The 23,262-nt window shown below is 39.3% G+C and overlaps 3 protein-coding genes across 4 annotated transcripts; 1 reads left to right on the forward strand and 2 right to left on the reverse strand.

Moving 5' to 3' along the window:
• Window positions 1-6,835: 6,835 nt before the first annotated feature.
• Window positions 6,836-8,350, reverse strand: LOC134223913 (zinc finger and SCAN domain-containing protein 31-like). Its single transcript, XM_062703135.1, has 2 exons — window positions 8,089-8,350; window positions 6,836-8,008 (listed from the first exon to the last, which is right to left on the reverse strand). The coding sequence occupies exons 1-2, from the start codon at window positions 8,260-8,262 to the stop codon at window positions 6,878-6,880; spliced, it is 1,305 nt and encodes a 434-aa protein (XP_062559119.1). The 5' UTR covers window positions 8,263-8,350; the 3' UTR covers window positions 6,836-6,877.
• A 7,941-nt stretch (window positions 8,351-16,291) lies between these two features.
• LOC134223914 (exosome complex component MTR3-like) lies at window positions 16,292-17,597 on the forward strand. Of its 2 annotated transcripts, none has more exons than XM_062703137.1 (3): window positions 16,292-16,418; window positions 16,567-16,731; window positions 16,787-17,597. In XM_062703137.1, the coding sequence occupies exons 2-3, from the start codon at window positions 16,569-16,571 to the stop codon at window positions 17,542-17,544; spliced, it is 921 nt and encodes a 306-aa protein (XP_062559121.1). In that variant the 5' UTR covers window positions 16,292-16,418; window positions 16,567-16,568; the 3' UTR covers window positions 17,545-17,597. The 2 variants fall into 2 exon arrangements, with proteins under 2 accessions (XP_062559121.1, XP_062559120.1); XM_062703136.1 differs by having other exon boundaries at window positions 16,298-16,418; window positions 16,478-16,731.
• Window positions 17,598-19,379: 1,782 nt separating this feature from the next.
• On the reverse strand, window positions 19,380-19,860 carry LOC134223915 (splicing factor 3B subunit 5). Its single transcript, XM_062703139.1, has one exon. The coding sequence runs from the start codon at window positions 19,714-19,716 to the stop codon at window positions 19,459-19,461; it is 258 nt and encodes an 85-aa protein (XP_062559123.1). The 5' UTR covers window positions 19,717-19,860; the 3' UTR covers window positions 19,380-19,458.
• Between the last annotated feature and the right edge of the window lie 3,402 nt (window positions 19,861-23,262).

Below are 23,262 nucleotides of genomic sequence, written 5' to 3' on the forward strand. Positions count from 1 at the left end.
GTTCTGTTTAGAATAAAGGTAATACCTTCGGCATCTGTTCGAAGAATAAAATGCCTTCCCACCAAAAAGTATGCGAAGTGTTCCACCGCCCATACAGCTCCTAGGGCCTCACGCTGGTTCTGGGCATACTTTTTTTCTGTGGTCGAAAGCGATTTCGAAGCAAAGCTGATTATTCGCGATACACTATGTTCATTCTCTTGAACCAAAACGGCGCCGAGTGCCGTCGGAGAAGCGTCCGTATATAGAATGGTCTTGTATAGTGACGTAGTGCAACCAATAATACGATTTTTAATCATCTCAAATGATTCACTTTGCTCCACACCCCAGCTCCAGGCTCTCGCTGTCGTTATGGTCCACAACGGTGCGGAAATCTCAGCAAAGTTTTCAATGTAGGGACTAATAAACAAGGCTAATCCTAAGAAACTTCGCAGCTCTGAAACGGTCGATGGCGGGCGAAACTTTCGCACATCCTTCACTTTTGCCTCCTCTATATGGAACCCTTCTGCGTCCAACTCATGTCCCAGGAACGTAACGCGAGTTTGGTCAAACTGACACTTGCTTGTGTTCAAAGTTAAATTATGCAGTCTTAGGATTCCCAGTACCCGAGAGACTGTTTTCCGAAGTTTTTCCAATGTTTCGGCGAACAGGAGAACGTTATCGATATAGACAATCTTGTTTTCAACTGGCTCCAGAATACGAGACATTTCTCTCTGGAATATCTCTGGAGCGCAGTTTACCCCAAACATTAATCGTGTAAAACGATACATACCACATTCCGCTAAGAAGGTAGTTAAATCGCGAGACTCCTTACATAATTCGAGGTGATATGCGTTTGCGTGGTATGCGTTTGAAAGGTCCGAGTTTGGAAAAGTACTTAGCTCCATGTAACTTAACTTTCATCTCATCGATGAGAGGAAGACGGAAATATTCCCGTTGGATGGCCTTATTTGGCGCCCTCATGTTTATTACCAAACGAAAATCATCCTTTCCTTTGGGTAAATATTAATGCCAGCGGTCGTCCCGAACACGCTCAACACTTAGCGTGGGTACCTCAAACTCGCACTCAATTAGTAAACAAAGTAACCTTTTAGTGAAATTAGCGGTCGTCCCGTGCTCGCCGTGTTATACAAATACCAATGCTAGCGGTCGTCCCGAACACGCTTAAATTGTCTTGTTGAAGCCAGCGGTCGTCCCGAACACGCTTAAATTTATGTTGTTTATAAATTTTTATGCTAGCGGTCGTCCCGAGCACGCTCAACCTTTGATTAGTGCGGTTATCCCAAACTCGCCTTAAATTTATTTAGAAACTTACATTTTATTGAAAACAACGGTCGTCTCGCACTCGCTTTCTCACTCTCACTCACTCGGATTACACTTTGTACCTAAGCAGAAAATCAATGAATAAATCAAATCGATTAAATAATAATTAAACTTATTGCTTTCTTAACAAGTTTGAAAATACATGCTATTAATTTCGGCAATGATGAATTTGTTCATATTGATACGCAGATCCGAAACGTGTTTTCCTTTATGATGATTTCGTATTCCACCATTATCAATATACCCTGAAAATGAGAATTTGTTTTGATAAACAAGAAACAATTCAGACTTGACCTCACCTTTCGTAAATATGCATACCCATTCTGAAGATGTTGAACCGAAATGGATGACAAGGGAAATTTAATTTTTAAGAATGTCGAAAATTGTTTCCAACTTCACTCAGGAGCTATTACAACTAGGCGCCATATTCCTGTTTTCGCCAATGCGAAAGCTGGTAGAACGAAGTTTAAAACACGTTATAATTAATAGTTTATGCTAGTGGCTCAAATTCAATAACATTTCTGCAGAATCGAACGTGGATTGTTTATAAAAAATGCTAGTGATGAAACACGTTCAATGCACATTACACGGAAGAAATAAACTACCCAATAGTGAGTTTAATTCACCCAACCTCGAACATCCGTACGGGAAGCCAAAATTGAGTAAGTAGGGTCGAAGTAGTTTGCCTTTACTCCCATGTTAAAAAAGTACCCAACGGAAAATTTATTTACCCAAATGTAAGTTTAATTCACTCAATTTCGACCTCGAGTAATAAAACTCAACATTGGCTTCCCGTATTGAACTGGCGTCGTTGGATTGTTTGACTCTTTTGTTTTTGACAACAAAAGAAAGAGTGGATGAAAGAGAAGAGAAAAATAACTCAAAAGTAAGTTTAAAAATACTCAATTTTGGGTACTTTTTTTCTTCCGTGTATACAAGCGTGTAGAATATTTTCAGTGTAATGACACCACACAACACAACAGTGGTGTTCACATCCAACAAGTGCGAAGTTTGGGATGCGGCAAACTTGTCGTTACCGGAATCGAGGAATGCGGATTACACCGAGTCAATCGGGTGGAGAAATCGTTTCTGACAAATGGCATCGATGTTTGGCATAGACGGCTTGGCCATTTGAATGAAGGTAGTTTGAAGAAACTCAAGCGTGTGGCAAAAGATGTAAATTTTAGGATCGAAGCATTTGGTAATTGTGTGTCGTGTCTGGAAGGCACGTTATTTCATTACCTTCTTGGACGATTCCAGCAGGAAAGTTGTGGTATACTTTCTCGAGCATAAAAGTCAAGCGCTTGAAGCATTTCTAAATTTCAAAGCTACTGCTGAAAGGCAATCAGGAAAGAAGATGAAGATTTTGCGGAGAGATAACGGAAATGGATTATGTCAACCGAAGTTCCCGGTAAGTTCTGAAACAAGAAGGGATTCGGTATCAAACTACGTATCCGTATACGACCGAGTAGAATGGAGTCTCAGAGCAAATGAACCGTACACTTGTGGAGAAAGCAGCTATTTGGACTGCCGCTTATTTGATCAACCGATGCCCAACAAAGTCCCTAGAATTCAAGTTACCAGAAGAAGCATAGACTGGAAGGATGCCAAATCTTCAACATTTGAATGTTTTTGGATCTCGCGTGATGGTGAATGTGCCGAAGACGAAGCGTGAGAAGTTTGATCCGAAAGCAAAGAAAGGTATTTTCGTTGGCTACTGTGATGATACCAAAGGATACAGAGTCAACGATCCTGTCAGTGGTGAATTTCAAATAAGTCAAGATGTTGCCGTAGTTACGGAAGGTGTGGCCAACGCAAGCGTTGCGTATGGTCATGAAGTGAAACTGGTGGAGTTCATCGAACTACATTTTGAAGAAACCTGCCGGCGCTGGTGCGGGCGAATTGCAAGATGAGGCCGCCACTCTTCCGCTTGTGTCTGATGTTGACGACGTACATAGTAACGAAGACGAAGAATTCGAATATGCTACGGATTCTACTGAAGTTGCGCTCCCAACACACAACAATAGGCCGACTGAAATACAGCAAGGGTTAAGGCGCAGTGGTCGGGAGTGCGTTTATCCAGGCAAGTATTCTGATTATATTAGCTATAGATCAGTTTCTGGTGAAACGATTCCCCCCAGTTATATTTGCGACTACTGCATTTGTGATGGATGATTCACAAACCTACGAAGAGGTTCTATGCCGGTCAGACAGAGCAGAGACCATTGGATTCAAGCAATGAACGATGAGCTGAGGTCGTTGAGCGAGAATGACACGTAGACGTGTGGGACAATACAGCGTTACAAAGTGCGTCAAGTCGTAAAAGGTTGTGCGCAACGACCGGGTTTGGATTACGACGTGATATACTCTCCCGTAGTGCTATATGCTACAATATGTTACCTCATGGCGCTAGCAGTGAAGCATTATTTTGATATCGACCAAAATGAATGTCGCCACCGCTTTCCTGCAAGGGGAGCTGAAGGGCGAAGAGATCTACATGGTACAGCCGCAGTGGATCGATCAGCAAGAAGGCAAGGTATGTAGATTAAAGCAAGCGCTTTATGGTTTGAAGCAATCGAGCAGAGTGTGGAATGCTCAATTGGATGACGTTCTACGAAATTTCAGCCTAAATCGTTCATCAGTAGATCCTTGTTTGTACTGGATGATTAATGACGCCAAAAGTAGCGCGTAGCTTGCGGCCAACGACCCGTACGCCGGTCTTTTGAAGTTGCGTTGACCTTTGGCTTGTCCAGCATTCCACGCTTGGCACGATTCTTAGCGAGCAAGCTTACTGGCTAATTTGAATCGTCTGTGGGAATGAGATGCACGATTTTGGGGGATTTCGTGGATAAATTCTTTTGATGCTCGGGTTCGCAAATTTAAACTTCGTTGAATTTCGCGAACTATGGAGACAATGTCTAAAATTTCGCGGTATCTGAGGATTTTCCCAACCTGGAATCGTTCACTTTGTTCCGTTCCATGAAGAGGCAAAAGCGGTCAATTTTGTTCCGTGCCTTAGTGTGTTTTGTGAGGTAAAAGTGACATAGTTTTTTAGTAGGTTGTTAGCTAATATACGATTTTTGTTTGCCTCTAGTCGAGCATAAGTTAGAAAAGCTCAATTCAGTCAGTTGATCAAACATCGTGCGTGTGTACAAAAGATATTTTAGTTACTAGATAAAGATTGTCGCTTCGGTTCCCTTTGTTCCGCTGTCCGAAACATGTGTGGTATCAAACTGTCAAATCGTATGTATTTTTCCTTCATTGACATTTAGATCCCCTATCCTAGCCAGCAAAAGATGTTCCGGACAGCGAAAATCTTTATCTAGTAACTAAATTATCGTTTGTGTGTACAAATAGGTTCGTGGCAGCATTGGTGAAGCCGACACACCCCCTTTTATCAAAACCGTTTTGACCCCACGCATCGGCTTATAAAGTTCCCGGGGTACACTTGGCTGGAGAAGGTTGCGTACCGTCATTTCCGCACCTTTGGCAGGCGAAGCTAAACCACCACAAATCAACATCAATCAAGTTGCACGTTCTTCAACCGCATAGCAGCAGATCGCCGTTGTCGTCGTCGTCATTGTCAAGTCAAGCAAACTACCGACGGCGCATCAACTTTGCTTTGCGCGCCAGGAGACGAACGGACGCTTATACCGCACCCATGCGTAAGTCAGCGCACCGAAGCAGGAAGGGAGTGATCACAACATCGACGCAATACGCCGTCCGTCGGCGTGAGTTCCTGGCCCGGAGCCCTAGGCCTAGGCCCGGAGTAGTGCGCAATGCAGCCCCATCCGTAGGTCCGCTCCAAACTAGCTACACAGAGAAACAGACGTCTCACTCAGCACATGTTCCATCGTTCACCTTTTTAACGGTTAATTTAATTTTATGTAGGTGGTCAATCGGGAAAGAAGAGTTGGAAGAGAGTGTACGCACGTAGAAATTAGGGAATTGCACGCACACACAGATAGCTCAGAAGGAAACAGTGGGAAATGCTAGGCCTAGGCGAATGCAGGGAGATGATATAATGGATTAATGAAAAAGCAAAATTTGCCGCTATGAAACGAGTAGATAGCACCACCGTAGACTAGTTCCTACAAAACCTCTCGCATGTTAACCTACATATACAGTAGCGACTTTATTTTGATGCGGTGAGTGCAATATGAGTTACCTAAAACAAATCCATTGCAATAAAACCCATGTAAACCTTGATTGGAGCCTCATGTATGGGAGGGATCAAAGGCGAAAGAAATATCTCGATCGTAAGCGTTAGACCGGTTCAAAATCTGCTATTTGAATGTATTTAGTTGGCGTCTGTAAAGAATTTATGTCGCTTCGCGTTCGTGAGTATATTAGCGTATATTTGGGTGTATTTACTGAGTAGTCAGCCCGATTCTGACTTCTGATCGCTTTTCAATCTTGGACGGGGTGAAACGGGTAACTTTTTTGGGTTGGTCCGATGAGGAAAACCCCCGCCTGAACGACTTTGGTTCCAGGCCGGATATCGGAAAAATTAATTTGGGAAATCTCTTGGAATTAGTTGTGTCCGCTCGGAAACGAGAAGTACGACATACGTATGCAGGTTAGCCAGTCAGATTTCTCATTAAGAAAAGTGACCCTTCCCCTAAGAAGGTATCAAGCAAGGTAACAAAAACTTGTTGGGCGGTCTCCTACCAGGAGTGGCGCATAAGCCGCCCAATTCTAAACCGGAAACGCGACTGGCCGACCCGTTATAATCATTGTAATCCTTGTCGCTAGACTATCATGTTAAATAAATAGAAATAATTATTCCACTGTTAAACGCCAATGAAACCACAAGTGTTTTAATTAGTACCAACGATGACAGCACCTTTTAAGCACATGGTAGTGATGCCTAATTGATGACAAAACTTAAAAAATGGATGGCAATAAAAAAAAGCGGACCGTATGTTGATTTAACAAATTGATCAAACTGCAATTCTGTATTGCCGGAACGCCGAATTGAATCCAGAATATTGTCTTTGTTTTCTCAAATTTAGTTGCGAATATTGCGGATTATCATGACAAACGACATCGAAATTCGCCGGAATTGAGCTGCACAGTACGTTGATTGCTACCAATGATGTCGTCTTAATAGAGCAATAAATAGGTTCTTCATCTCTCAGACCTTTTGTACCTCTACTACTTCAGGCTGCTCATTTAAACTGTCTTCTATCTAGTCCTTTGTGCTGATTATTAGTCTCATCATATCTTCGATAGCTAAAAACCATCATAAGGCAGTCAAAAGGGCGCTTGGTGCTGTTGCGGAGAGCCTAGTTATGATTTATCAAGCGACGCAACTGGAAATGATAGTTCACGCTGTATTTCTAGTAGAAATTTTCTACTACTTATTAACTAAGTGAATTGTATTGCCGACTCTTTTTTCTTTCCCAGGGAAATATTTCCAAATGTTCGTCAAAAGCGGAACTACTCAAAACTATGAATAACAAACTACTCTTGAAACCCGGATTGTCATCCAACAAAACGAAAGCTTATTAGATTCAAACATTTTCCTTTCTATTATCAGTAATTCAACTTACCTTCAAACTTGCGCATCGTCGACCACTTCGACTTTCACCTCGTGCGTCTTCATATGTGCCCTCAGAGCGTACTTGTTTTGGAACAGCTTGTTGCAATGCTGACACACGTCCTCTCGCGGGTTTTTGTAATGGGTATTGGTTTTCTGGTGCTGCTTCAGGTTAGACGATGTGGCAAATCGTTTCCCGCACCCATCCAAAGTGCACTCGTACGGCCGCTCGCCGGTGTGAACTCGCTCGTGCTTCACGAGTGCCCACCGGAAGAGGAACCCCTTGGAACATATCGAGCAAACGAAGTCCTTTTCCGCAGCATGAGACAGCATGTGGGCGTTGAGAGTCTTGCGAAGGACGAACGCCTTACCGCATACCTCACAGGAAAATTTTCGCTCTCCTATGTGTACGGAATCGATGTGAGATCGGAGTTTGGCGTTGGTGTAGAATTTCTTCTCACATTTATCGCATGGGAAGGGACGAACATTTGAGTGCGTTCTCATATGAACCTTCATTGCGGTAGATGTAGCACCGCAAATCGGACACATTCGAGGTGGCTTGGTATAAGGTTCTTTAGGTTCCACGTGCACTTCTTCTTCTTTTTCTTGTTCATGCTGAATATTGGATGACTCGGAGGTTTCGGAAGGTTGATCTGCTTCATCTACTATGTATTCTTCGTCCACGTAAACGTCTTCCTGATGAGATACAGTTTCATGTGTAGTCTCTTCTTCCTGATGTGATTCCACTTCTCCTTCGTCAAGTACGACCCATTCCATTTCGGTGTATTCAGGTTCAATTTTGGTGTTAATATTTTCATCATCTTGCGCTGGTCCTACACTTTCCAGCTGATCTGGCTGATCCAATTTAACTTCCGGCGTTTCAGGCTCGTCTTCCTCTTTGCATGTGCCAACAAGTTCTTCGTAGACCACATCAAGTTCAGGTTCTTGAATTTCATAGTTCTCTTTCACTATTACTGCGACCGGTGGGTCGTCGTCGAATCTAGCACTGGGAAACTCTTTTAGCAGCCGTGCTCGATCCAGTAACTGGATTGATTCTTGTGCCGTTTCGCGAAAGTGCTGAATGGTGTGCAGCAGATCCCGACAGTTGCCGCATATCCTGTTAGGATACGCATCATTTTGAGCAAACTAGATGAGTTAGAAATTTTGGAGTTTATTCCGTTTATTCTGCATGGTAATATTCGAAAGTAATATACAAAGGTACGAACCTGAATCCCAAGTGTAGTAAGAACTTCGCGGACTATGGCGTTGATGGTAAAAATATCTGTCTTGCCCACCATTCTATCAAAGAGTGGAGACAAATCGTCTGGGTTTATAGTTAGACAGAATCTACATAACTTTGAATAATTCTCCACTAAAGTTTTGATACGAGTTAAAGACATTTTTCTGTTTGGTATTCTAAAAAATTATTCCAAAAAGCTGAACAATAAAAAAACTAGAATGCGAACCAGATCAAAACAAAAGAAGTAAAAAAATATTCAAACACGTTAATCTTTTTTCAGGGAAAATTGAGACGCGTTTACCCTTTCCACTGTTTTCCATTTCTCGCTTGAGGGCAAGCTTGAGGGTAAATATTTATTGCGAGAACAGAGATAACTTCTACACGCTCATTTTTTTCTACTCAATAGTGAGTAGTTTTGTATTGCCGTCTCTTTTTTTCCCACAGAAATTTTACTCACTTTTGAAAAAAAGTGGAACCACTCAAAATTTGAGTAGTTCCACTTTTTTTTCAAAAAGTGAGTAAAATTTCTGTGGGAAAAAAAGAGACGGCGATACAAAACTACTCACCGGTGAGTAAAATCAAAATGAGCGTGTAATTTTGCGGAGCAAAGAAGAAGAAGAAGACTGAGTGTCGGAAACTTCAAATGACATGCACTGTGCGAAAAGTGTTGATATTCCTTGATATCAAGAATATTCGAGAAGTCTAAAATGTTTCAAAATCGCATAAATATGTTCCGAAATGCCTTGAAAGTACCATAAAGGTTATTTAAAATATTTAGCGGCATGTAACACTCGTTTAAAGTTACATATTTTCTTTGATTTCAATAATCAACATTCACACCGAAAAAATCAACCAACATTATTTTCCGTGCATCATGTGATTTGACGTTTGCGGAACAGCTTTCCGACGGTCGACCGTCGGACCCTCGTTCGAATTTTTCTATATCTTCTCGCAATAAAATCAGCAGTGATTCAAATCGTTCGGGGCTGTCAGTTTGAATATGAATCTGAAACATTCATTTTCCCAGCAGCTGTTCTAGATTCATTTTTTATACCAGTCAAATGTTAAAAAAATAAAACTGGTATAACGCTCCGTTCTATTTTCTGCAGATTTGAACCACGATTGAATCACGAGATTCAAATATTTTCCAATTGTTTTGGTGTATGAATGCGTCATTTTATCTACGGATCAATCCACTTTGCAATTACGGCGCCTTTCTTGGCGCCAACATGATGATTTCATTTAATTGAAAATTTGAAAAACATGAATAGAACACTGCTGGGGAAACTAGCTAGTTTGTTCTATTTTGCTCCAGATTCAAACTAGAATAGTGGTCGAAAATTTGGAATGAAACTGAATCACTCCTGATTTCACTCGAGCAACTTCACTCGTGGTCTACTCTTGGTCCAAATTTATACCACATTTTGAACAAGTCCAAATCCAAAAACCCAGATTAATCCACATACAGTGAGATTTTGACCCTTCCTTAGTTATAAGGAAATATTTCCAGACTCCAGTATTTAAAACGAGATAAATCTACTCAACTTCCCACGGCGATTGAACGTTTTAAAATACAAATTTATTGCCTACTAAAAGGCGGATTTCATGGGTTGAGTGACAATAAATAGATGAAAACGAACTGTACGTCAAGCTGCCTATCTATCAGGCGCTCGTCGGATTGAATAACTGTTGTAACATGGCTAGTAACTATCGTAACGCTGGTAGCATGTACAATTTAGGGTGGTTCAAAAAATCGATTTTGCTCCACAGCGCTCATCTGATTCATGTTCTGAGTGTCCTCTGAAAATTTGAGCTCATTTGAATTAAAACTGATTTAGCACAAGCCGTTTCAAGTTTGCATGCAAATTAGTATCACTGAAACGTGCAGTGCAACATAGTAGCCTGAAGTTATGTTGAGGAGTTATGCAATTAGCTCCAGAAAATCACGGTATAGATCAAATTCGATTACTATTTAATTATTGGAACAATTAATAAAGATGCGGTTTTCACCGAGGTTTTCACTGAGTGTAAGCTATTGAGTATTCCATTTAGCAATGTAGGTTTTCTTTTAATATGCGCTTAATGAAAGCGTCATTAAATATCAGTATAATGAAAAAATAAATTTCCCCATACTAATTTGCATGCAAACTTGAAACGGCTTGTGCTAAATCAGTTTTAATCCAAATAAGCTCAAATTCTCAGAGGACACTCAGTAAATTTTAGGAATTGCACACATACGCACACATACATGCATATAAGTGGTCTATTAGTGTCTCGAAACATGCTCACATTTGCTATCTAGCTATTACTGAAGAAATTTTTACGTTTTTGCTTTTCTGAAAAGATTTTTTGGTAGGATAAATGATGTATCTTGGACAAGCGCAGGACATTCATTAGAAAATATATCGAGATTGAATAGTATAAAACAATTGAAAACCGCTAGGTTCATCCAAATTCATAACCTATGATTAGTCTTGTGTCTCCATTGCCCAATTTTTGAGTAAATTACGTTTACTAGGTGTAAACTGTGATATACTGCGAACTGAAATATTTGCTTTTTGGACATCAAATATATAATTTCGACATGGAAAATGCATATATTTTGGACAGAGTCATTTTCTCCTAATTTAAAAATGACCACCTACAGATCTCAATGGTATGACTTACCTGCACGTATCCACATTCATTCAAATGCATTTATTTGCTTAACTGACATAGAGTAAACCAGAAATTAACATTGTTTCGCAATCTTATCGATATCATTGAAAACAGCCTGAAAGTTGGCAATTAATGGTTCATCCATGTACTGTACATGGGGTGACCAATAAATGTCTGATGAATAAAAACATAACTTCATTTTGGTCACTCCTTTTTCATCCGTCTCAAGTTCATGTTAAGCGATTGGAATATGTTAGTATCTCAATTACAATCAAACTTTGGCCGCAGGACCTCAAGATTGCCGTTTGAACCAATTTAAACGTGTTTCAGGTGCATGTTACGAAGAGTCCTATAATGCATGTTCTCCTGCATACTGGCGTCCAGCAGGCACTTTGGTAGATAGCTTTACATTTTAGATCATTTTAAAGATAAATAATAGTTGATTTGTGAATTCTCATCAGGAGCCGCTAGAGTTGAGGTAAAAGTATGGAATGATCATACTTTCGATAAAAATTTTCCTACACATTATCTAAAATTTAACGAAGAAGCTCAGGCTTATGTCCAAAATATATCATTTACCCTACACCCGGATAAAAAAGTACCATAGGATCAACAGTGTAAACAATTGAATTACCATATGCTCTACGGTATACAATAGGATATATTGTTTCTTGATGTTTGCACATATTGTATTGACACCGTGGATATAATACGTCAACATAATTCTCTAATGTTACTATACTTGCAATTGTTTTTGGACCATTTCAACACATAAGTTTAATTCATTCGTAACTTTTAAAAACTTTGTTCAAATTGCATATTAGCAATATAACAATATTAAATTTTACCCCATTGCGCCAAATATGCCTTATTTTTCTTTAAATTGCATATTGTTGAACGGTAAAGCCGTCATAATTACACGCCAAAAATATTGCGGTTGAAACTACCATTCCGAGGGTTATTTTAAGAATATGCACCGACGATCTTCAGCAGATAACAAACCCGTTTGATTTTACCATGCGCGCAGTAAAAATCAACTGTGGTCCATGCGGAATGTTGTCACAGTGATGAATTTCTCTGAAACCATGGTAAAATTGACTGAAATTTCATGGTAGTTATAAAAACAAAACGTAGTCTACAAAATAGTAGTTTTTACCACGGATTTTTTTTCTGTGTAGGAAATCCAACATCGTATTGTTTTAATATAAAAATACAGTGCAACCAAATATGAAGCAACAAAAGTTGGACTGGTGGTGAATGCGTCAAAAACAAAGTACATGCTTGTGGGTGGAACCGATCGCGACAGGGCCCGCCTGGGAAGCAGTGTTACGATAGACGGGGATACCTTCGAGGTGGTCGAGGAATTCGTCTACCTCGGATCTTTGCTAACGGCTGATAACAATGTTAGTCGTGAAATACGAAGGCGCATCATCTGTGGAAGTCGGGCCTACTACGGGCTCCAGAAGAAACTGCGGTCAAAAAAGATTCGCCACCGAACCAAATGTATCATGTACAAGACGCTAATAAGACCGGTTGTCCTCTACGGGCAAGAAACATGGACAGTGCTCGAGGAGGACTTGTAAGCACTCGGAGTATTCGACAGTCGGGTGCTTAGGACCATCTTTGGCGGTGTGCAAGAAGACGGTGTGTGGCGACGAATAATGAACAACGAGTTCACTCAGTTCTACGGCATACCCAGTATCCATAAGGTAGCTAAAGCCGGTACGCTAAAGGGTACGATGGGCAGGACATGTTGCAAGAATGCCAGACAGCAACCCTGCAAAGATGATGTTCGCTTCCGATCCAGCAGGTATGAGACGGCGTGGAGCGCAGCGAGCGAGATGAGCAGACCAGGTGCAAAACGACTTGGCGAGCGTGGGGCGTATTCGAGGATGGAGAGATGCGGCCTCGAACCGTGTATTGTGGCGTAAAATTGTTGATTCAGTGTTCCCGCATAGAAATAAAACGTACACTGAATGGTTATTATTATAAGATTTCCATTCCGCATGTGATCAACATTAGCTGTACGATTCACGTACAATCATATGATTAATTTATCAATCGCTTTGATCACACCAAATTGTTGACAGATTATAAATCTTATAGTAAAGATTACTGGATTGGGAAATGAAAATAATATGTAAAGAAAAATCATACATGATATAATTTGGGTAGCTATTCACACCCGACTACATAAAAAGAAGTATTTTTATTTTCAGTGTTAAAGTCGACGTCACTTGGTCAGGCCGATTTGAAGGCTTCGTAGTTTTTAATGAAGTCGGTGGTGATCGAAGTGGCGATCTCAGTGGTGGTTAAAAAAATGCATGTAAGTCAAAACTCTATTATATGAAATATGTTTTAAATCTATTTTTCTTTCTCCCACATGTTCGTTTATCTACAGAAGCACCCTTTTTCTTCCATTACACGGGGATACACACGGGTTGTACATAGGATGGTATTACGCCACCTTGTACGCCGGTGCAATACGCTGTTCATTACTGCGCTACCGAATTCATCATATCAGCTGAACCGCAATGACATGCTTATGCAGGTAATATTCTTATGTATAGCCCCTTTTCAATGTGGTACTCGGCTTGTAAAACGGCCGTGCGTTGATCCAATGACTGAACGGTATTGTCACAGGATGCCGGACCCAAGCAACCAAAAGTTCCGTTAAAAGTACGCTTTTCGCTTAATCAGCTCAGACTAGCTGACGTACTTTTAAAGGAACTTTTGGTTACTTGGGGAACTCTGACTAGACCATCATTACAAAATCCACGGAGTGTTTCTGTATTGCGACTTGACTAATCGCAATAACCTTTCAATTATTGGGCCGATATCAGTTAGTGGTGATTGGTCCCTATAGATATTGCGCCTATCTACGTTCGTATCATGATATTTAGGCTCAAATCTAGCCATTACAGTCGCGTTCCATTTTATTGCGTTCAGAGCTTTAGTATCACGAGTGGTTAGCAATGTTTATTATTTGATGTTGTATCAGTCATGAAACAAATCTTAACAGAAATTACTTTTATGAACAGGTATCCACCGGCTAACCCTAAATGGACCTATTTTACAAATATTTATAATATAATTTCGTCTTGAATAATACCTACTTTTACTATTACTTTTATATTTCCACGCATCTATTTGTTAGAAAGAACACCATGCGTGATACAATGCATTTATCCCCGATCATTGTGAACAGATGACCACGTAGCGTATTTTCAACGCCACGTGCACGCAGTGTTAAAATAATGCAGGTAGACATCAGCGCGTGGAAGCTTTTCCCCGATTCACTTTTGCGTTTTTAACTGTTGAAAAGACGCTACGTGGACGTGGACATCGAGCCTAACATGTGGAGTTAACAACAATTTTTAACTAATACTTCGTCGAATCTCGCTCTCGCTTTGCATCGCATCCTTACGTATATATTATAGAAATGCTCCATCACCGCTAAATGTATTCTTTCTTTCAATATAATTTACAGGTGGAGTTGTTGAGTGAACATCTGTACGAAAGGGGTCCTGTTAACGCAGCTTATGCTTGCTGCTTTTCGCGCTCGGCAATGGCGGTGAATGTGGCAAAATACACTACATGTACTAAGAAGATTAGAAAAAGCTATATTTTTTTATAAATAAAATATAACAGAAACTTTTTAGTGTTGGCTTATTTTATTACACAAAATTGAAGAAAAAACAAAATATTATCCCATTGAAGTTTGTAAAATAATATTATACATCGTAAAATACAGTAATTGTGTTATTGAATAATTATCGCACAGCGTTTAATTTGGATTACCAGCTGAATCGTTGAAAAATCATACTATTTATTATTTTTGTTGAATATAATCAAAACTCGAATGATCGCGTGGAATAAAAAATGAAGATAAACTCATGATTCATGGTAAAATTGCTTTGCAAAAATACATGCAAAAGTTGATGTTTTTGAATGGTAACGATACTTAACAACCCATTCAATGTATCATCCAAAATCAAAATAATATAAGGGCTATCGTAAATATCATTCATGGAATAATAAGCGTACAGTATTTTCTATGATTCCTCTAAAAATTCAACTATAGTTCTTTATACTCTAAAAACGATAACTAGAAAAATAGTTGTATAATTTCATTTTATTCGGGTTATCTGTTTAGATGTAGACTAAATAAATGAATGAATAGTGACCGAAGTTGACCGAAATGAGGAAAAATTACCCTAATCGACAGTTTTATAAATGTTTATGATGATAATCCAATTGATCCACACCATATTTTCTTTACATATATACATTACACTTAAAATAAATCGCAGATATCTGTGAAATTTCACCGATATCTCAACAGCAGAACTGTTCGGTGAATAATTTTACAGATTTTCGGTGGTTTTGACTAGGGATCCTATATTAAGAGATGTGCGAATACTTTTCCAGACGATTTAGCAACGCTGTAATCTTTGTAAACAAACGCTGCCAGCACTTGCCGTGGCGCAAAATGTTGGAGCTCGAATATGACTTTGCGCATAATGTCATTTTCAGATTTCGTTATCTAACGTCCAACAGTGCATTATCACTAAAATAAAAGTGCAATACAAATAAACAAAGTACCATGGATAAACTAGACTACTTCAACTTGCCAATGTAAAACAAATTGTTTATTCGACAAAATTTTTCGTAAAATCTTTTTAAGTACAATCGCAATACCATTTAATCCGCAACAATAACAATGTTCATTTGGCTCAGATTCTGACAGCTCTCAATGCTCGATTGGCTCAAGATGGCCGCTTTCGCATATCTCTGAATGTAGGATCCCTAGTTTTGACAGTTGAACAAAGGAAATCGCCGAAAATTTGGTGAAAAAATTACCGAAAAGGCCTTTTTTCCCTTCCCCTCACCCAGGAACGCCAGAGGGCTTTCCTCCAGCTAGTGTCAAACAGTACAGTGACCAATTGATTTTTACCCACCGATAAGCCGCCGTTATACTAATGACACACTGGTGGTATTCGTACCATGGTACAAGTTGTACCACTAGTGTGTCACCTTGTACCATGCTGGTACAACGAGGAAAACCATGGTACAATATGTACTAGGGTATATAACCGTGGTACTTGTACCACCAGTGTGTCTTTAGTATTACCGAGCGTGGAAAGCTGGATAGAGATCGAGTGACATATCCAATTGACATTTTGATAACTTTGCTGGTTTTCAGCAAACAATAGGTCTTGTTAAAACAAATGCTGAAATTCAGCAAACTAATAAAACGAATGCTGTAATACAGCAAAACATTGCTTTGCTGGTATGTTTCCAGCAAATCGTTTTGCTGGATGGCTGGAAGAAAATTTGGTGTGTAGGTTTGTTTTGGTGATTTTCGGTACTCTTCACCCATAATTGGGTGAACTGAAGTAAGCGTGTATCGGCAGTCTCACATGAAAAGGCCTATTCCGTGTCAGCCACGTCCACGTCAGCCCTTTGAGAAGAACGTGAAAAGGAAATACAAGATTGACAGTTACTGTCAAAATAAGCAAACAAGAAACACAACACAACACAACACCCACAACGCACACAACACGCGTGAGGAATTATTGAATAAAATTTAATTTGATTTGTCTGAATTTTAGGATTTTTAGTGATACTGTTTCTAATTTATTGACTATAATACCGGTTAGTAGGCTTAATATATTTATTCAATTTTATAAATTTATTTACATTTTGACCGATAGGCGTATTTTGACCACAACCGGTCGCTCTAGTGAGAAACAAGACAGAATTCAATTTAATAGATAAGTACATATTCGTCTGAGATTTGCAGCAATGCCTGTTGATCAGAAGCGCATTAATGGTCCCGAAGGATCACTGCCCTATCAGATATTCGGTAAAAACCTGAACAAAACATTCGAAGAACGGGCTGCGGACGTGTTTGATTCTAGCGGCCAAAGGAAGTGTGGCCGAAAAGACAATGAAAGCCGCAAATATTGTAAGTTGCGATTATTTTTATTCTAAGGGTCATTATAAATTTTAATAATTTTCAGTTATGAAGCTCGGTGTCGTCTCGACAGCCAAGGGTTCTGCCTATGTGGAACTAGGAAACACCAAAGTGATAGTTTCGGTATTTGATCCCCGTGAGATTCCCAAGCAAAACAAATTCCGTGCTCTTGGCGAGTTGTACTGTGATTTTAAATTCTCACCGTTCGCTTGCACACACCGGAAGAACCCTCAAACGGACGCCGAAGAACGGTCACTGGCGGCGGCAATGGCCAAGGCTCTACAACCGGTTGTTTGCCGACACCTATTCCCCAACTTCCAAATCGACATCTTTGCAAATGTGTTAGAGGATGATGGTTCTGTGTTGGCTACAGTAATAACCGCTGCCGGATTGGCCTTGAGTGACGCCACCATTTCCATGTTCGATATCGTTACGGCTTCGACAGTTGCAGTCATTGGGGATAGAATCTATGTGGATCCAACGCTCGCAGAAGAACGTCTCAGCTTGGAGGGTGGAAAAAACGGTAACCATGGAGTGATCACCATGGCCAAGCTTCACGCACTAGATCAGACATCCGAGATAAGACAAGCTGGAGATATATCTTTGGGTAAACTAAAAGAAGCGTGTCAGAGACTCAACGAAACGAACAATGAAGTAGCCCCCATCGTTCAACAGATGCTGGTCAGTAAGGTACAGCAGCATATGTCGGAAATTGATTTAGAGGAAGATATTGATGCTGAGGAAGACAATGAAGATTTAGATACCACAGCTACAAGTCAAGTTTCGATTGTTGAAGATTCATGAACAAATAAAAATAAGTTTCAATATTGAAAATAGAGCAAAACTTTTTCGCAGAACTGAAACTCCTATCATTCTCTTTATCCGCGCAGTTGAAAATCCTATTGCATTAAATATAGTATTTATTTGCCAATACATAAGTATACAAGCATAAAATGATAAAAGATAATTCTAGACGGTGATCTGAGAACATTATTTGAACCTTTTGTTTGAGAAACTACATGCATCAATTATACACATTTCTGAGAAAACCAAAACAACTCCAAAGTGCATGTACATAGGTATAGGAAGATCCATGAGATACGTCACCCGAAAAATGGCGATTTTCAACGCCTCCCCTCCCTTCGTCACGAATTTGTAACAAACCTCTACTTAATTTTTGTATGGATCGTCACGCTGTTCTTTACACCCCCCCCCCCCCCTTTTTAGAGGCGTGACGTACTTTGTGGATGAGTTTTCCACTTAACACTTTTTTTCTCGTTTTTTTTAACTATAGGGGGAAAGACGGCTTTGGCAGGTTTTGTTCTATTATTGGCAGGGGGATTTTTGTCGACCAAATTTTATGAAATTTGGCCACAATATTCTTTGATATTCAAAGAATGATTATGCCAAATTTGTGCCTAGTCAGTCATAAAAAAAACCCCTGCCAATAATAGAACAAAACCTGAAAAAAATATATTAAGCTCTTTTAGTGGAATGTATTAAACCGTCTAAGACGAATTAAGTACTGTCCATTTAATTCCACCAGTTATTTTTCGTTATCTTTGCAGATACTTATTTCGACCACAACTGTGTGGTCGTCTTCAGTGTCTTGTACTTGACTCTACTTAAGTCTTGTACTAAGTCGAGTCAAGTACAAGACACTGAAGACGACCACACAGTTGTGGTCGAAATACGTATCTGCAAAGATAACGAAAAATAACTGGTGGAATTAAATGGACAGTAATTAATTCGTCTTAGACGGTTTAGAACAAAACCTGCCAAAGCCGTCATTCCCCCTACGTATTTTAGGACGAGGATTTTAGAGATGGTCGGCAAATTTCTTCGACTGTCATTTTCTCAGTCGAAGAAATTTGCCTAAAGAATTAGTTTTTGAACACAGACCACCATTATACTGTGGAAAAGGGATACAAGTGCCTATACTGCCGTGAATCGCATATTTGTCCCATATGAATAGGAAACCCAGCAAAGATGGGACAGATATGCGATTCACGGCAGTATATAAAGTCAATGCAATGTGTTGAAACAATATTATTTTTAAAAGTAAAGAAAAAAATTATGTAACGAGCTCGGTGGTCTAGTGGCTACCGCTTCTGCCTTATAAGCAGGAGGTCGTGGGTTCAATTCCAGGCTCGTCCCTTTCCTACTTTGTATTTCTATCTTAGTTCTTTCTGTGTTTCACGTTCTACCAAAACGATTCCTACTGTTATAACCTTCCACACAATCCCAAAACCTCCCGTGGCACCTATGAGAGGTCGTAGAGTTCTCTGCATCTTTCTTAAGTAGGTGTCCTACTAACCATCCTTCCCCTTCCTCAGCATTCGCAAGGACGTGGCCAGGACAGATCTCGACTATTGGAGAGTGCATTGCTTCCATCTAAGAGATAGTGATTAGTCCCAAATTAATATCTGTGGTAACGGATGAAAGTGATGCTACTCTCATACAATAGTCTTGGCTTGTACCACCTACGAATTTGTGCGAATTGCTCAATGCTAATGCTAATGCTAAAGAAAAAAATTATGTGCCTTATTTTCACCCGTCGGGAGTTGGAAGCCACTTTTTTACAAATAAAAAAAACCGAAAGTAGTCTTCAAATAGGTCTTTAAATTATATTCAAGATATTTTCGGGCAAAATAAAATACCCTGAAAACGTCAGAATACAAGGATTTTATTGTGAGAAAAATCTAAACATTACCTGGATTAATCCTCGGGTTTCTCCGGCGGTGGACCACACGGCTGCAGCATCTTTTCCATGATGTTGAACCGGATGCGTGCCTTAGACTCGTTTTCCGCCACGGCGAAGTAACTCAGCATATCGTAATGGCCAAGGTAGCTGGCGAGCGAGTCCCGGTGCTGGTTCGTGAGCCACTCGTACTTGTTTGTATCGGCGTGTCCCGTTCCAATGTATTTGCTCTGAAGATGTTCCAGCTGGCTGTGAATGTTGTAGCGATCACCCATGATGAGTTTCACGAAAATTAATATTTGAACGTAAAATTATTGGGTTTTTGCTTCTTCCCGTTCGATGTTTCGATTCTATGTGGGAAAAATTGTTGATACCGCTGACTGTTTTTTCCGTTTTTCCCTTTTTTCGACTGTACTCTGTGGCCCAATGAAAATACTATAAGGTAAGGCGATCCTAGTTTTGTGTTGGTGCCATTCGTGTGTGGCGAAAAAAATGAACCACCCCCCCCCCTTGTCACACTTTTTGCATGAATAATTGAAAATTTTAAATGGATTGTCACACTTCAGACAAACCCCCCCCCCCCCTCTGAGCGTTACGTAATTTATGGATGCTAGTTCTTGTTTACATTTTTCTCCGCATACTAATACGCTTGTCGTTGGAATTTTTCCTTACCTTATAAATATCGTATATGTAAATCATTGATTATTTATCTGTCATTGTCATTTCAGAGATGCCAGATTTGAAGACATTTCAATCTCTGTGAAGACATTTATTTCGTGAAGACATTTTGAAGACTTTTCAAAGTATTTGAAGACTTATCTACTTTTTTGAAGATACTTGAAGACAATCAATAAGCCAGCGAGTGGAAAATACATTGTTTTTACTTATAAACTATGCGACTTCTATATGTAAATTATACAAACAAAATTACAAAAGTCTTTGTCTCGGGCCTAGAAACTCAAACATAAAAATACCTTCACACTAGCGGGCTGATAATTGTAACGCCTTTCAGACCTCATACCTCGCCTCATACGCAATAATAACTTTGAGTTGTGCGCTGGTTAAAAATTCCCGATGGCAGAATTTGGCGGCGGCGGCGTTTTTGACGTGTTTGTTAAAAGGTATTTCGATTATTACATCGGAACGCAAAAATTGATTGAATTCTTCTATGACTTAATTTAATTTATTCAACCGTTGAGCTAGAACCTGCAATTTTATCTTAATTCCTTCTGAATTCATTTGTTCTTTTCGGCATTTCTATGTGACTTTCCTCTAAATATCCGTCGGGAAACTCTTTAAATTTTCCGTGAATTTTTAAAAGAATTTTCTGTGAAAATTTCAAAGAATTTTTCGTGTAAAATAAGAAGAATTTCCGATGAAAATTATGAGGAATTTCTTGTCTAAACTCATGAGAATTGAAATTGGGAATTCAGTTCAAAATTTATATCTTATAATTTCCGTAAAAAGATATAAAGGGAATCCTCCAAAATTTAAATTGAAAATTCTCCTTAATTTCCACAAGTTTTTCTGAACTCCCACAATAAATCCCTTTTAATTTCCACAAGAAAATTGTCTCAATTAATTTTAATAAATTTTTTTACGGTTGCCGACAAGAAATTGAATTTGTTCTGGTGTTAAATAATTATTTCTCATTATTTCCATGGTCAATTTCTACGTGAAAATGTTCCTAAAAAATTCAGAGAAAGTCCACAAAAAAATCGAGAGAATTTTAATTAAAGACTAAGTAGCAAAATCAAAGGAAACTTGTGACACACTTTCGTTAAATTCTACCTTGAATTCCTTTGATAATTCTTCTAGAAATATTTTTAGATATTCTTCCAGTATTTTCTCTGAGAATTCCTCTAAGAATTTCTTCAAACATACATTCTGGTATTCTTTCCGAAATTCATCCAGGAAATTGTCCGGAAGTTTCAGGGATTATTTAAAAAAATCCTCCAGAACTCCTTTGATAGTTCCTTCACGAATTCCTCTAATAGTTCTTCCAGGAATTCTTTTAAAAGTTTCCCCCGGGATTTCTGCGGAAGCTATTCCAGGGATCCCTCCGGATGTTCCTCCTCTGGAAGATCCTTCAAGGTGGCCGAATTACTCTCCAAGAATGCCTCCAGGATTTTTATCGGAATTTTCTGCAGCAATACTTAAGAAGCTTCTCCAACTATCTCAAAGAATTTCTCCAGAAGTTTCCACCGGAAATTGCCGGAAAATTCAGGAATATCCTTCAGAAATTCATCAGGAAAATCCTTCAGGTATTCCTCCATTAAAATCCCTCCGGAATGCATCCTGAAGATTCTACAGGAATCCTTCCTTAAGTTCTTCCAAGCATTCCTCCGGAAGTTCCTTCAGAACTTTCTTTAGAAGTTCCTTCAGTAAATCTTTTATATGTTCCAACAGGAATTCCTCCACAGAGAAAAAAAAGTTGTGTTTTTAACATTTTTCAATTTTAATTTAAAAGTCTGCAAATTTTGGTATTTTTGAGTGCTGAAATATTTCAGTCAAATACAAAATCGTTGATTTAAAAGCTTTTTCCCTAATTGAAAATTGTGATTTTCACAGTTGGAGCACTCAGAACAAAAATTGTAAAAATTTCAAACTAACTTTCATATTTCACATTTTCGGCAACACCGACAAGAAAAAAAAATCAACTCATAATGTCATAATAGAGATCTGAAAAAACGGAGTTTTCTCTTTTTCGATTTCCAGAGTTTAATTTCAATTTTCAACCGACAAAGTGAGGTACTTGGTTGGTAAATTAGAGGGAAACCGCGCCCTGTTCACCAAACCGAAGGATATTCTGACGAACAAAAGGCCAGGTACGTTTTTATTTGCGGCATTTTGATTTTCAATGGAGTTTTCATTGGGGCTCAATGTGCTTTTTTTCAGATGACTGAAGTGCAGCACGACCTACGTACACTGCATGAATAGTTTGGCCCTCTGCTAACGGAGGGAATCGACGAGCTAGAAGGAATCGACGAGCTGGAAGGGATCGTGTCCATGCGAAAATGGAGAAAACCTGAAACCCGATGAGGAGAACCGGGAAGCGGAGTGAGGCGACCGTACTGAGAAGTACATAATAAGATGCGGGTTCGTGAGTGATGGCAGGCTGCTGGCAATGGTCAATGAAGAGCGTTTCATTTTTTGATAGTTTCTGTTTTTTCGCATTACTGAATACAAGAAAAAAATAAAGTAAACAACATGTTTAATTTTGAAAATTTGTTTATTTCATTTATTAATTGTATTAAACAATACTAACTTAAATTGAAAGCTAATGAATCCCGTTGTTTTGAGAGCATCACTAGTAATTACAAATAGAAAACCACATTTCATTTTGAGAGGATAACTTTTGATTTGACAAACAATTGGTGTTTGCTGAAGCACAGTATTTGCATTGGTAACTTTAACAGTTCTATACTTTCTACTGAAAATCACTAACTCATTTTCTTAATGTTACCAACGATTCTCTCAATTTTACCAACGATTTTTTTTTGTGTGTCAAGATTTTTTTTTCAGGAGACTTACAGAAATAATAAGAAGCTTCATCCAGAAGAAAGTTATCCAGCTTTCCACGCTCGGTAATGGCGGCTTGCTGCTGTGTAAAAATCAATCGGTCACTGTACTGTTTGACACTAGCTGGAGGAAAGCTCACTGGCGTTCCTGGGTGAGGGGAAGGGAAAAAAGGCCTTTTCGCCAGTGAGTTTTCCTCCAGCTAGTGTCAAAAAGTACAGTGACCGATTGATTTTTACACACCGACAAGCCGCCATTACCGAGCGTGGAAAGCTGGATAAGAAACTCCATCGGGAATTTAT

The sequence above is a fragment of the Armigeres subalbatus genome, chromosome 3, assembly GCF_024139115.2.
Source record: "Armigeres subalbatus isolate Guangzhou_Male chromosome 3, GZ_Asu_2, whole genome shotgun sequence".
Classification (NCBI taxonomy): domain Eukaryota; kingdom Metazoa; phylum Arthropoda; class Insecta; order Diptera; family Culicidae; genus Armigeres; species Armigeres subalbatus.